Source organism: Aulonocara sp. 'chitande type north' Nkhata Bay, linkage group LG3 (genome assembly GCF_057382095.1).
Source record: "Aulonocara sp. 'chitande type north' Nkhata Bay isolate Kocher_YH1m ecotype deep benthic linkage group LG3, A_spYH_male_GT1.1, whole genome shotgun sequence".
Classification (NCBI taxonomy): Eukaryota; Metazoa; Chordata; class Actinopteri; order Cichliformes; family Cichlidae; genus Aulonocara; species Aulonocara sp. 'chitande type north' Nkhata Bay.
In genome coordinates this window covers 35,868,845-35,884,969 of record NC_141346.1, presented here as the reverse complement: position 1 = coordinate 35,884,969, position 16,125 = coordinate 35,868,845, and the positions used below count along the sequence as shown (strand labels likewise).

Genomic DNA, 16,125 nt, shown 5'->3' with positions numbered 1-16,125 from the left:
TCCTGTGTTTAGTGTCACAGCAAACCTTAAAAAACCACCACAAAGTGAACGACGCATCACCCACACCCACACACTGTGAGGGGGTTGGGCACACAGATGGCTATTTGATGACCATAACCATATCAAGTAAATTGCTGCATGAGCTGACATCAGTACAAAGCAAAAGAAGAAAAAATGTACAGTTTAGAGAGCTTTTTAAATTAAGTAAGAGTAAGATCATATGTGTGTGTTGTTTTTTTTTTGTTTGTTTTTTTTTAACATAAACTCTCTGTGCTTTGTAGCTTTTAACATATTGTTAAGTTCAAATTTGACCGATTTTTGACCTGTTAAAATTTAGATATATTGAGGTTGTTCCAGGTCACATTTGACCCATATTAATAAAGAATTTAGATCGACCAAATCGGGGAAAATGATAGTTTAGACAATCTTAGAGAGTGAGGGGATGTATGAAGAATGGAGAAGAAAAGGGTGAAGTGCATAGTTCTGATACCTCCACAAAGATACGGTTGATGAGCCACCATAAAGAAATGGAAAAGAGTTGTTGAAGCTAGGCTAGGATTGCAGCAAGAGTGAAAAGGAAAATTTGCCAGATGGTAGAGGGACCTATATTGCATTGTTGATAGATGTAAAACATTCTTGAAAATTATATTCTATTCAAATCTGCAAAGAAATACAGTGATAAATTTTCACCATGAAGCAACTTTAAGCAAGAATAACACAACATCAAACTGCAATGATGGCATTACAGAATTAAGTATTTGTTCTTTTAAGCAGCCTACATGTGTGTAAAATACTGTTGGTGGTTACTGACTATTCTCCCACGGGCTTATTTTTATCACTGTAAGGCCTCACGATGTCTGTTTGGGCCACCTAGTAAAGAGGAAATGCAGCCTGTGGTTTCAGCCTGAAGTCTTCTGTGTAGCAGATGTCTTGTTTTCTGTTATCAGCTCACAGAAGAGAGTTAACAAGGAATGATGACAAGAGTACAGTGAGAAGACTTTGACTTTGTTCTGTTTGTGTTTGACAAATGCTCATATGATCTGCCTATATTGAAATAATAGTAATAATTCTCACTGGCACATTTAAGTATGCATGACACAGTGTGAAAACAGATAGAAAGTCAATGTCCTGCTGTCTGGGCTTCCTCTGATTATAGGGGAAGCAGACACTCCCTCTGCTGGCCACTTATAGGCCAGCTTTGGTCCAGTTCACTCTTAAAGTGTTTTATACAATGAAGCAGTATCTGATTTATTGCTTTGCTTTCATTCGAATATTATCCCATTACTGCAACAGTAGTAAAAGGTGACACCAAGATTTTAACCAAGGAATTTAGAAAAAGCTGGTATATATATATATATGTATATGTTTTTTGTAGTTTCTAAGATAGATTTAAAATCTATAAAGAATATATCAAAAAATGTTAGCAGTCTTGTCTAAGCTCGAGGTGGTAGCCAGGGGAGAGGAATGTTATTTTCATCTGGATCTAATGTTTTCAGTGGGAGAAACATTTGGTCATTGGTCATTCATCCAAGTGGCGTCTTCAGTCTCAGCTGACACCAGGTTTCCCTAACATTATAAACAGTACATGTGCAGAATGCCTGAAACCAGCCCACTGAATGAACAATGGGCTATAAGGTCAGTTCCTTGATCGTTAATATGCAAATTGACATGACCATTGATCAATTATCACTGATCAAAGACCATTGATCAATGGCTATCAGTACCATTCACCGAGAGTCGGAGAATGGCTGCAATCACAGCATTGTAAGATGGTGAGAGGAAGGTCTTTGCATCCTTGCTTGTGCTGTTGCACCTGCAACCCAGCCCTGGATAAGTGGAAGAGGCTGGATGGATGCGTGGATTAAGGAATAATAAATTCATCTACTTGGCTGGGTGTTAAATATTTCCCACACCTCTGATGGTAAGTGATAAAGACTTTGACTTCAGAATGTATTATTTGCATCATGGCATGTTGCCATGTGATAAGTCTATTAAGTGAAGTATTATTTTGACAGAGTATCACTGAATCCTTACAGAATGGTTATGATTGGACTGTGTGAGCACCAACATCACTGTACGGAGTTTGTTTGTACCTCTTCACTGCAGTTTGATTCATCAAGAGAAAGTATCGACCCATCTGTGACATTAAAAGGTGGCCACGAGTATAAAATGAAGGCGAGTGTATTAGAGGAGGTAAAACATATTTTCAATGTCTGTGAGAAACTGAGGGCTCATGATTGAATCTAAGTGTATAGACAAGCTTTTGCACAACAATTTTTGTTGAGAGGGGGCTGAACACATACATACAGGCAATATGGAGATTTTTTTTGTCACTGGTGTAATGCAAAGAATGGTTAGTAGGAGGCAGTGTGGTTCATAACTGAAGCTCTTCTTCAGTTTGTCTTCTTTTTTACTACACCCTTTCTGGGCTTCCTTCCTTTTAAACTTAAGTCAGCAGCTACAAGCTACACTCAGCTGTACACCGCAAACACCATATCCTATTATGCTTCTGTAACTATTTTCAGATTATGTCCAGTGTTCTTAAAACCACTGTGCTTGTCATGTGTGCTGTGGATTCAATAGTATGTGGATAAATATACTGTAAAGGCTTGCACAGTACAGTTCATCCTCTAAGTCTGCATGTAACCGGCTATGTTTTGGCTGTATGGCTATATCTTCTGATCAGATATATTTAATTACACAGTCTAAAGGCAGCATTTTAATAACTGCATACAAAATAAATTGATTTGAGGATGGAGGCCCTAGATTAGACACTCTCAAGCTATTGACATTCAGTAGTGTGTTGCTGTTTTGACAACACAAAACGACATGCATTCATGGGAAACCTGCAGCAGCAACACAACAGACAGCAGCGACAAACACTATGACATAATCTGAGACAAAATTAGCGTAAAGATACAAATAGGTGCTGGCAGGCCAAACAAGGTTAAACAGCACATAAAATTTCACGTTCGGATATGTACAGCAGGAGAGTTTCAGGTCCGCCATCTGCAGGTGCAGGATGACATCGAGATCCGCAACACAAAGCCTGAGGTTAGCTTTGTGGCCTGCCTGATCAGCACTGTGCTTCAAACTGAAAGCAGTTTCTATCAGTTGTTTGGAGAATTGTATTATTTACTCTTTTTCTCCTGCTGTGTTGATACACAGAGTGAGAGGATGAGACTTGATCTTGTTTCATAACATGTTTAATAAACAGAGCACAAAACAATGGAATAAAATTAACCTTTTTATCTTTACTGATCCATTATTTAGCACATTGGTACAGCAGCACTCATCCCTCCTTTTGAACATTAAACCTCACTTTACATGTTCTTTATTAAACCGACAGTATTTCCTTCATGTTTTGGTCTCACTCAGTCTCTGCACATTAATCAAAGCTCGGCTATACACAAAAGAGAGATCCAAAACCACTCTCAGATTTACTCCTCTCTCCTTCATGATCAGCCACCAGATAATGATGATTATAATTCTAATTTTTATTCTTATTTGTTATCCTTTCACCAACTAATCAAGATGTAAATCCAGTAAACAGTAAACACAATAAATGTCGTAATGCTTTTTTAAGCAATAAATTGCAAAAAATGTTAAAATAAAATAAAAATAAATAAAATAAAACTTAAATACAAATTAATGTTTAAGTTTTAAAAAAAAATATATCAGAAGGTTCAATAAATGTTCCATTTAAAATAAAAAATAATTTTGTGGCAATTAATTTCATGATTCAAACTTGAAAGAGTTAAAGACAAATCTGGAACAAAATCAGGGTTTTTAAAATGTGAGGTCATATTTTGAATGATGGAGAAATTTGCTGTTGATATCAACTCGCACACTCAACAAAAACCTCAGTAGAAGATTTGGTAACTTTAAAGCTCTTGAATGAAGCCCAGCAGATTGTTTTTGACATATGTTGATGTCTTTGAATAAACTTCTTTGAAAATTGAGAATGTTGTACAATTTCTGACAGATGTAAGACTTTGAAAACATTTTTCAAACAAAAAAAAATCTGATAAATTTCAAGATGGAATAAAAAAAATTCTATATTGGCCCGAGTAGCTTTTAAGACTTACATGTAGAACTTACGTGTTTTGTTTTGTTTTGTTTTGTTTTTTTGTCACAGGCTTGTTTTTATCTACTGAAAGATTTCTGGGCGGGCCACCAAGGAAAGAGGAAATGCAGCTTGTGGTTCAAGTCAAAAGTCTTCCGTTCAGCAGATGTCATGCTTTATGTTATCAGCACACAGCAGAGAGTTAACAAGGAACGCAAGCCAAGAGCAGAGTGGAAATTTGACTTTGCTTTTTGTGCACATTTGTATATGATTTGCCGGTACTTGAATAATATTAATGATTTTTCTGAATTTATATTTAAAAAGGACAAAAACAACTGACTGTGAAATGTAAACTGAGCCTGGCTGACATGAAATGTCTCTACTTTTAAACTACTTTTAAACAGGACAATGATGCTGCAGCTCTGAAACCACAAAGACTAGTTTTTTATTTGAGTTTGGACAAAGGTCCCAAAAAAGAGATTGAGTAGTGTGATTAGGAAATAAAACTGTAAATAACATAAATAATTCAATCGAAACTAATATCTAAACTCAATCATGATTTGTTTTATTTTAAAAAAAATAAAGGTATAGGTATAGTATTCTAGCAATAGTAAAAAAAAAAAATATTTCTTTATGCTTTGTTCTCATTGTTTACATTATTATTAAAAAATTATTAACTGAACTAATGAAATCAAAACAAGAAGTATTGCTGAATAATTTATGAACATGAAAATAGACCCTTGTACATTATTGTCCTTTCAGATTCACAAGTTTTGAAACCATGATAAGATGGTGAGAATTACACTCAGTATCACCCAAATAAACTAATGTGCTAATATTTTTGTGTGGTATAACTGTAAGTTACCACATACCTACAAGCTTATCTGTACCATCTCTTCACTAGGCAAAAAAAATCAGATAACTTGCTTCAGAGTGATAACTGTTATCAGAGAGAGCTCGACTGCTGTACACATGAAACTCTAACCAACCATTCCCGCATGCAAGTAGTTTTATTAAAAACATGTTATATGAATTGTCTTCTCATTTATTAGGGTTGCATGATTATGGTCAAAATTATTTTCACAATATTGATGATTGATTGAACTGCTTTTATGTAAACATAAAACTGCTTTCACATTCATGTTGTGTCACATTCCTGTTAGTGTACAACTCTTAGCTTCAAAATACAAACACAGTTCTTAAAATGTCAGCACACTGTTTAAAATAGAAATGAAAAAACAAACAAACATAATGCTGTAATTTGCAAATCTCATAAATCCATATGTTCAAAATAAAATGTAGAAAGCATCTTAAATGTACCATTTTTAAGAAAAAAAATATTGACCTGTTTCGAATTTCTCACAAAGCTGGGACAGAGCCATGTTTACCATTGTGATGCAAATATTTGAATCTTGGATTGTCTCTAATCAAGAAGTCATACATGTGCACCAAGTTCCTGTTTTTTAGTCATGAAAGATATATGCTGTACAATTTCACCCTGGAATAAGAACAGTTCACATAAACCATTAAAAGGACAAAATTACCATCACAATCATGCTAATGTATATAAAAGTGTGTAAACATCTGCCAATTGTAACGTTTTTTGGACTTTTTTCATGTCATTTTCAGGTTGTCTTTAGATTTTATGTCTTAATGCCAATAAGTTAAACTAGAAATTAGAAATTGAATGAATTTAAATGTTGCCTTTAGTTTGTGAAATATGAAAGTCTGCTGTTTCAGTTCAACCACACAAATTGTTATTTCCTGCGATTGGGGTGACAAACAAATTTAAAACAGGAACTCAACCACAACATGATAAGATTTACAGATCTATGCTGAGGTTAAGGGAGCTTTGCTCACTATAGTACTGCATGATAATACCTGAGCTCACAGTGAAACACAATATAAGCATACATATTTGCATATTTCACTGAAAATACAGGCTCCAAAGTAGAAACTCAGTCTAGCAAATGTGCTATTGTTATTGTTATTCCAAATAACTGAAATATTTGATTGACACATTTCAGAAAGATGGAAAAAAGAAGAAGCATTTTGTGAACAACTAACAGCAAATCAGGTGGTATATCAATAATACGCCATACTCATGAAATGAACCCAAGGACAATGTAAATATGAGGTCAATCCAGCTCTGAAACAGAGAGAGAAAACTTCAGACTAATCTATCAGTGTTAGGGAAAAAAAGTGTCAGGTCAGACAAGAAATATGTCAGCTGGCAACACAAAAATAGAGAAATATAACAACACAAGAAACAAATGTTTATGCTTACAATAGACAGGAAATGCAAACACGTCACACAGCTGCTGTGGTCAAAGCTACAGAAGCTGTGTGAGGTTTGTATAAAAAAAGGAAGCACAGAGAGGCCACAGCCAGAAGAAGCTGAGAGCTCTGCTCTTGTCTGTATTAAATGCAGCTTCTCATCATTCTGCATTTTTTATTTATAATAAATATATTTTATATTAAGTAAACAGTCAGATTGAGATTGGCGAGGATCCAAGTGGGGCACGGCTAGATTTGAAGATGGGATACACTTTGCACTGCATAACGGGCTTATTATTGTGTAAGTACATTTCTAGCTTCGTTTGAATGGCACTAGTTAATAAAAAAAAAGCTTCTAATCTGTGAGCATTATAGTCTATAACTGGTTAAAACGGTTTAATTTTATGATCCTTAAGGAAAATGTTGCTGGTGCCTTTGCTCAGTTTAATCTGGAGCATTATGTTGGATACATGGTTGTTTTTATTGCTTGTCTTGTTTGATTTTCTGACAGTTTGATTCTGATGTTTCAATCTTTATTTTAGTGCTCAGTACACTCTTCTACATAAATACTGATGGTGAGAAATTTATTTTTCTTTGCTTTGCATTTATAGAATATGCATGATATTGCTTTCCAGATTCACACCTCCTGTACCACTCTAAATTATTTCTTAACACATTTTTTAACAGTTTATATAACATTTTAAAATACTAAAATCTGATGCAGTTGCAAAAATTGTCAGGAAAAAAGACTATACATGAGATGGACAGATAACAAATAATATTAAATACAAATTTTCATTATGTTAAAATGTTGGAACACTTTAAACGTCCAGAACCAATTAAATTCCCTTTTCAACAGGCTCATAAATATTACATATTTAACTTTTCTTGTGCAGTGTTGTTTCGGTATTTTCTTTAGTTGTGGGGAAATAAATAAAACACATAAGCAACAAAGTTTTTATGCTTCTATTTGGATTTGTAACTGAATATTTTTATGTGAACATTTGCTGTAAGGAGAATTTTGTTATAGAAATTATCACACATTCACTCAGTGATTTGTTTGGTGCTTCTGGCACATTAGACTGAGTGTCTTCATACAAAACTACACTACAGATTCCCTCTAATTTATTCTTCGTCTATTCATAGACCACTTAAATCAATTCAGCTCAGTTAACAGTTAGTAAGGTAAAAACCCTAGAATAATAGAAAGTCTAACTAATTTGATGACACAGAAAACTGACTTTAAGATCAACATTGCTTTCTAATCCACCAATGTCAGCTTGTAGTACACCTGTTGGATAGAGCAGTAACACTGATGGTCACATGCTCTACCAATAACAGAAATAGTACCTACAGTGTTCTGAATCTCCCTGTTTTCAAACAGTGTGTGAAATACTGTTTTTGTATTTTATGTGATGTTACTGTCATTTCCATATGACAAAGGCAAAGGGAGAGTAGGCTCTGTGTAAATATGATGCAGCCCCCACAGGAATAACAGACACCATTCAGTGTCATGTTACCTTTGAGTGTTATTAAAGGATAATGTAGAGAGGACACAAAACATCTAAAAGTAATTTGTTTGTGCAGCATTTGTCTTTGAATAGATGAAGAATAAATCAGAGGGCATCTGTAGTTTTTGCATGAAGACATGTGTCACATGCAAGTAAATATTTTCTATTTGGTGCTAGAAGCTAAATGACTGAGTGAATGTGTAAAGTGTGATCTTTTCTCAGAATACTCAGAGCTGACTCTTGTTTTCTCAACATTCTTGTCCTTTTGGATGTGAGCTCAGCCTTCGACACTATCTCTCATGCCATCCTTCTAAACAGACTTTCCTCTCTTGGCATCTCTGACACACTTATTCTGACTCACTATTGATGACTCCACATTTTTCCCTTCACCTCAAGTTAAGAGCCTTGGTGTCATCCTAGACAGTTTATTATCTTATAAATCTCACATCAATAATCTCACTTGTTCTGCCCATTTCCATCTACGCAACATTAACCGATTATGTCCTATGTCCTATGTCCGGATAGTAAACAAAATTCTTCTGCTCACCTTCAAGGCCCGTCATAACCTCGCTCCTCCCTAACTTTCTAACCTGATAAGCACCACCTCTTCTGCCTGCTCACATCCAACTTGTTGTGCCTTCTTTCCATCTCAGCACCATGGAAACCAGAGCTTTCAGTTGATCTGCTCCCAGGGTGTGGGAATCTCTCTGTCTCGAAGTTGTTCTTCATTTTGTCATTGTTCTATTATGTGTTTTATTCTATTGTTAAGTGTTGTTGGGTATTTGAAAGGCACTTTTAAAAAGAAGTTATTATTATTATTTCTATAACAAAGTTCTTCCTGAAGCAAGTGAAAATCTGATATTTCTCTTTTCCTGTAACCTCAACAGCAAGTAAATGCAGAGCCACACTGACAGCACAAAGTTCAGTCATACCAGCAGGGGGCAGTGTGACACTGAACTGCTCTGTGGAGGGCTCTGCTGGCTGGAATGTTTATTGGTTCAGAAGTGATTCAGTCTCCTCTGAAATCCAGCTCATAAGAGAAGGTGAAACAAACAGAGTTATTAGTGTCTCACAAGGAGGTCTGTACCACTGCAGAGGGGGGAGAGGAGATCCAGTTTACTTCACAGAAGAGAGCAATGAAGTCACCATTACTGAAACCGGTAATTTCCAAAAGTAACAAACTGAAAGACCTGAATCTGTTTGTTCTGTTTCTAGAGTGGTCTGAGTTGAATTTTTAGTTTTCTGTTAAACTGAAATGGATCATTATGTGATCTGTGCTAACAACATTCTCTGTAAGCTGTGAGACCCTGGGTTTCTGTTCCAGAAAGACAGTTAACTTACCCTAATTCTGAGTTAGGTTACCAAGTTACCATGGTAACAGGCTTCTGACAGGTTTTCTTTAACAAACTCAGAGTTTCTCCCTGACTCATCCTCTTCTGCTCCAGTTGAACCAGCTGACTAACACTGGGTTTCAGTTCCTCATTCACAAAATCAAACCTCAGAGTGGAGCCAGTTAATCTGCAGTAGTTTGTGTTTTTAAAAGCGTGAAAATCAGAATTCAATATTAGTTTGCCATTTTGTGTACTTATTAAGTGCTTTTACATTTATTCAGAATCTGAACATGTTTTCACTGAAAATCATCTATATCAGTGTCTCAACCCAGATAACTGTGACACTGATCCAGGTCTGTCTGAAGGTGTTATAGGCTCTGTAATGGAACAGAAAACTGGGTCTGCATCACAATGGAAAGGGCCTTCTTTTAACACGTTTGTCTGATGCAAATTTGCATTAAGACTTGGAAAGCTGCACTTTTGAGCTAAATGTGAAAGTTACTATCTGTGAACTCTGACTATTAATGGTAACTTTGTTCTTATTATTATTATTATTATTATTATTATTATTATTATTATTATTATTATTATTATACAAATATATAAATAAATACATGGGTCTGCATCAGATGCTATTCACAAGGCAGGAAAAATCCAACACAGGACACAAAATATCTAAAAGCAATTTGTTTGTGCAACATTTGTATTTTGTGATGTACTGATGTACTTTTTCCTGTCACCTCAACAGCAAGTAAACCCAAAGCCAAACTGACAGCACAAAGTTTAATCATACCAGTAGGGGGCAGTGTGACCCTGACCTGCTCTGTGAACCCATCATCATCATCTGGATGGAAATACTACTGGTACAGAGATGAGAAATCCTCTGAAGCCCTGACCACACAAGATGCAGTTTTTCACTCAAATGGACAAATCAGTGTCTCACAGGAAGGACTCTACAGGTGCAGAGGAGGAAGAGGAAACCCAGTTTACTACACAGAGGACAGCCAGTCAGTCAGGATTGGGAAAACTGGTCAGTTTGTATTCACCAACAATGTTAAATAGATTGATGACTGAGGATTACTATGAAGGAAAAACAAAATTATATTTCACGGTAACGGCTCTTATTGGAAATTGTTGAACACGAACAGTCATGTAAAATGTAGAGTCCATGGGAACTGACTAAAAGTGCTCTCTAGTCAAGTAAAATATATTAATTTTCACAAGAATACAAATATGAAACATAAATATCACAGATTAACAGAACATAAAAAAGGAAAACATATTGGGGGAAAAAAACACTGAAAAAAGCATTGAGAAAAAACGGAGAGTGAGCCTGACGAAATAATATTCATTACTTTCCAACAGGATCTGTCCTCACTGTGTCTCCATCATGGCTGAGTCCTGGAGCCTCAGTAACTCTGAACTGTGAGGTTGAACATCCGTCTGCAGGATGGAGCTTCTACTGGTATAAAGCTGTTCCTGATCTATCAGAGAAATCCTCCAGTTATGAGCTGCTACCTGATGGCAGTGGGACTGCACAGGACTCCTACATCATTCATGGACAGACACACACAGCAGGATATGTGTGCAGAGCTGGAAGAGGAGACCCAGAGTATCACACTGATCACAGTCAACCAAAGTTTGTCTGGTCTGCAGGTCAGTTTGATTCTGTCTAATAAGTTGTGTCATCACTGTAATCCACCAAGGTTCAGCTCATTATTTTTTTCTAATACTAATTTGACATTTTTTGTTCCTAACATCTGTGAGCTTTGTCTCTTCACTGCATGTCGTTTCCAGATGTTCATTCAGCAGCGTCTCTCACAGTGAGTCCTGACAGAGTGCAACACTTCACCTCTGACTCTGTCTCACTGACCTGTGAGGGAAACTTCACTGAGTGGAGAGTGAGGAAGTTCTCTGAGGACGGCCGACTCTCTGACTGTAGGAGAATGACTGGATCCACATGTGACATCAACACATCAAAGTCAGATACTGCAGTGTACTGGTGTGAGTCTGGATCAGGAGAGTTCAGTAGTGCAGTCAACATCACTGTACAGAGTATGTTATTATACATTTACTACTTGGATTTGGATGATTTAGACGTCACATGAACATTTGTCCCAGCTTTGCTGTATGTGAAGTCATTTCATGTGGGAAAAATAAAACACATACAGCAGTTTTAAATACACAAGATCAGATCTTCATGATGAACATTTGTACAATCTGTTCTTATTATTGTTTGTCAGCTTTTTCTCAAAGTGTGCATCAGCTGATGTGACTGAAACAATTGTGTGTGATTGTGTCACAGATGATGGTAATGGTCCTATCCTGGTGAGTCCTGTTCATCCTGTGACTGAGGGAGCTTCTGTTAGTCTGAGCTGCAGTTTGAGAACACAAAAAATACTTTCCAATGTGTTTTTCTATCACAATGACAAACTTATTCAAAATGATCCCCGAGGGGAGCTGAAGATCTCTGCAGTGTCAAAGTCTGATGAAGGTTTCTACAAGTGTCAGTACTCAGGAAGAGAGTCAGCACAGAGCTGGATGTCAGTTAAAGGTGAGCAGGATCAAAACATGTGATGGATTTTTATAAACCAATGACTGAGAAGGAACGTTAGATTGTCTGATTTAAGTCTCAAAGTCACTTGGCTCCATTTTATGAATGTATTTATTTATAAGATTATAATCTATTAATTAATTTCTGTTTTTTGTTACGTAACTTTGTCAGGAGCTGACAGCTCTTCATCTCCTGTGTGGTTGATGGTTGGACTGGTTTGTGGAGTCTCTCTCATTATTATTCTCCTGCTCTTGTTGTATCGCTGCAGACAGTCCAAGTGTAAGAGCCTCTTCTTTTCATGCTGTATTACAGAGTTTATTTACTACACACACTTTAATTATTCACACATATACTAATACTACTGTTATCTTTATGTAATCACACAAGTTGAATACAGTGAAATTGGTGTACTCCAGTTTGAAAAGCACGCAACACCTAGATATGAAAAAGGTGTGAAATTTAAGAAGACTATCTCGTGATATGTTTATAAACATTTAACTTTTTCTTTGTCTTTTCTTTTTTTTTATTGCAGTTCCAGATGAAACCCGAGATGTCACATATTCTCTCATTAAGCTTAAAGATTTTGAAAAGAGGAGTATGCAAAGCACACATTGTGTGGGGGAAAAAAATTGTATTAATTATTTTCTTTTGTGAATTAATCTGATCATCTTAACAGGGAAGCATCACAAACCAGAAGAGTGTGTTATTTACTCTGAGGTGAAGACGGGAGCTGCAGGTACAGTCACAACAGTCTCATTCAGTGTTTGTACTTGAATGTGTCATCACATCATTATATTGCAGGTAATTATAGGTCAACATGGAGTTTAGTTATTCACTTACTGATCAGTGTTTCAGCTTTACTGAATCACAGCATCCACAGATTCTGACTCAGACCTCAATCACAAAACACACACATGCAAAGCTGAAGTGTCACAGGCAACAAATGATTTCACTTAGATTTCTTTCACTGTAGTTGCAAAAAGTTTAAATTCCATGTGTATCCAACATCTTTGTATCATATATGTGCTGAACAAATGTGTCCTGAGCTCTGACGTCTCTTTTAGAGGACAGTCTGATGTATGCTGAGGTCAAACAGCCCAAAAAAGAAAAAGCCAAGAAAAACAAAGGTGAGCAAAGTCTGCCATCATCTCCACTGAATATTGTTCAACATGTTTATCTGCTCTTACAATGTAAATCTGTTTATTTTACAGTTTATATTTATGTATTCACAATTCATCAGCTGATTAAAATCTATCATACTCAATTGTCTTTGCATCAGTGGAGACATCCAGTTTCCTCCTGGTTAATGATATTATTGTTTTCAATGATCTTCTCTTCATTCACAGGAAAATCAAGTCCTGCAGCTGATGCAGCAGTTTATTCTGAAGTCACATCAGGAAGCTCTCTCAGTAATTCTGCTGCCATGCAGGCTGATTTATTCTTCACATTATTAAATGTCTTCAGCTCATAATATCTTTACATGTTGGAAATCACTTTGTCTCTTTGTGCTTGTCTTACAGGTCAGTGAGGAGAGCTGTAGCAGCAAAGCCAAGAAGAAGCTTTTTTTGAACCCACTCTTGCTCCTCTGATATTTTTTATTTAAATCTATGCTCTCATTTTTATGAAGATTATATATTTTTAAAATATACTTTTTAAAAAAAAATATATATATATATTCATTGTTAAAGGTTTTGTATAAAACTTTGAATGTATCCTGTTCCAACAGCTGCAAAAAAAAATAGTTTGAAATATGTGATCATATATTTAGTTTCTTATATAGCGCAACTTAAAGTCAGAGTTGTTTGCCATGACTTTTGTTGCCATGAAAACAGGATACTGCTGGACTTCAAGCTTGCTCTGTCCATTTTACTTTAGTTATTTTGTTTGTCCTGTCTTAGTTTTATTATATCTATTTGAGAGGGATTTATCTTTTACCTCTTTTTAGAGTCATTTTATATATTGTGAATAAAATAAATGTTTTTATTTGCTACTCTTTTGGGTGTAAAAGGCCTTTATTGGTTACTTTCTATTTTGCCTCTGGCTTATTTTTATCAACCGAAAAGCCTCATGATTTCCCCAAAATGGGGAAACTAAGCATGTGGTTTCAACGAAAAGCCTTCTGTTTATGAGATGTCTTTTTTCATGGTATCAGCACATAGCAGAGAGTAAACAAGGAGTTCAGACAAAAAGCACAGTGGAAAAATCACTTTGATAATTATCACTGTTACATTTAAGAATGCATGACACTGTGAAAAGCAATGAAAAATAATTGTGGTCATTGTGGTGCTGAGACATGGAAGGTGGAAAAAAAGCAACAAAAAATGTGACATGTCGTAAAACTGAAACTCCTCACACTGAAACAGCCTGTATGAGTCTGTTTAAAAAATAAAAATAAATCTGGTCTTTTCAATATTTTCCCCATGTTTTTTTTTTTTCAAACCTTTATATGTCAAAGCCACCCTGCTGAATAGCTATTGAAACTTGTATAGGCAGTATATAAACAACAAATAATATACCATAAACAGCAGGTTACATTAGTGTATTTCCCCATTTCTATTGTTGCCAACAAACAAACTCAAACATCACCAACAGCAAAAATCAGTCTTTGGAAAATCTGTATGTTTCCCTCCCTCCCCTACTTGCTGGCAGCTGGATTGCAGGTTGTGTCAGATAGCTCAGCTATTATTATGCCAGCAAGACAGCATTTAAGTCATTTTGAATTTGTGTTTGAAAAGGACAAAGAAGAACACCACAGTGAAATGCAAACTGAATCTATCTTATATGAAGTGTCTCTACTTTTAACCTGGAAAATTTCCTGTTAATACAATCATACTGTGATTTTCATGCCAGATTTCAGTCTTGTCCTTGTATGCAGTTTCTATAGTCTTTGTGAATATTTAGACATTATGTATTTTTATGATCATATATTCACAGTCTTCACAATTTTAAGCTGACAAAAATTATTCTGGAATGGTTCTGCGTTTTGTAGATATAGTTTTCTGCAAGTTGGTGAAACTCTGCCACTTAAATATTCTCTAAATATTCTCCCTTAATGCATATCTAAGGAGACAAGAAGTAAAAGTCAAAAACAGCTTTACTGCTGAGCTCCTTAATAAATACAACAAACAGCAGGTCAGGTCCAAATAATCTGAAACTACACCTCTTGCAACAAAACACAAACACAAGGACAGACACAAACATAAAAGAGAACATGGCAAAGGATAAGGAAGACAGGTGGGAGGACAGCTAAATCAGAATCAGAATCAGAATACTTTATTGATCCCTGGGGGAAATTATTTTTTGTTACAGTGCTCCATTTTAAACCAACATTAAGACAAGACAGACAATACGCTAACTAAGAATAGTACAATATATACATATATATACATACATACATACATAAGTCACTTATAAATAAATATTTGGAAAAGAAACGTGTAGTTGTAGCACCAAACAGTGTGTTAAGTGGATGCGTTGTACAGGGAGATGGCCACAGGCAGGAATGATTTCCTGTGTCGTTCAGTGGTGCTTTTCGGTAATCTCAGTCTCTCACTGAACGAGCTCCTGTGACTGACCAACATGTCATGGAGTGGGTGGGAGGTGTTATCCAACATTGTCTTTATCTTGGACAGCATCCGCCTCTCCGACACCACCTTGAGGGAGTCCAGCTCCATCCCCACAACATTGCTGGCCTTACGGATCAGTTTATTAAGTCTGTTGGCATCTGCGACCCTCAGCCTGCTCCCCCAGCATGCAACAGCATAGAGGATCGCACTGGCCACAACAGACTCATAGAAAATCCTCAGCATTTTCTGGCAGATGTTGAAGGACCTCAGTCGCCTCAAAAAATAGAGACGACTCTGGCCCTTCCTGTAAAGTGCTGTGGTGTTTTTAGCCCAGTCCAGTTTATTGTCAATGTGTACTCCAAGGTATTTATAGTCCTCCACAATGTCAACACTGACCCCCTGAATTGAAACAGGGGTCAAGTGTTTCCTGGTCTTCCTGAAGTCCACGATCAGTTCCTTGGTCTTTGCCACGTTGAGCTGCAGATGATTCTGCTCACACCACGTGACAAAAGAGTCGACCACAGCCCGGTACTCTGTCTCATCATCCCTGCTGATGCATCCAACCACCGCAGAGTCATCAGAAAACTTCTGAAGATGGCAGGTCTCTGTGCAGTGGCTGAAGTCTGTGGTGTAGAGGGTGAAGAGGAAGGGGGAGAGGACAGTCCCCTGTGGTGCCCCTGTGTTGCTAATCACCTTGTCAGACACACACTGTGGGAGACGTACATATTGTGGTCTTCCTGTCAGGTAATCAACAATCCAGGACACCAGAGAAGCATCCACCTGCATCGCTGCTAACTTATCACCCAGGAGGGTCGGCCTG

The 16,125-nt window shown here is 36.6% G+C and overlaps 1 protein-coding gene across 1 annotated transcript; it reads left to right on the top strand.

Annotated features, from left to right (window-relative positions):
• The first annotated feature begins 6,465 nt into the window (after window positions 1–6,465).
• Window positions 6,466–14,100, top strand: LOC147335390 (obscurin-like). The gene is made up of 12 exons (XM_086278637.1): window positions 6,466–6,644; window positions 6,886–6,918; window positions 8,742–9,014; window positions 9,934–10,215; window positions 10,551–10,841; window positions 10,983–11,240; window positions 11,491–11,738; window positions 11,898–12,018; window positions 12,272–12,334; window positions 12,416–12,475; window positions 12,804–12,866; window positions 13,086–14,100. The coding sequence occupies exons 1-12, from the start codon at window positions 6,605–6,607 to the stop codon at window positions 13,208–13,210; spliced, it is 1,857 nt and encodes a 618-aa protein (XP_086134763.1). The 5' UTR covers window positions 6,466–6,604; the 3' UTR covers window positions 13,211–14,100.
• Window positions 14,101–16,125: the final 2,025 nt, after the last annotated feature.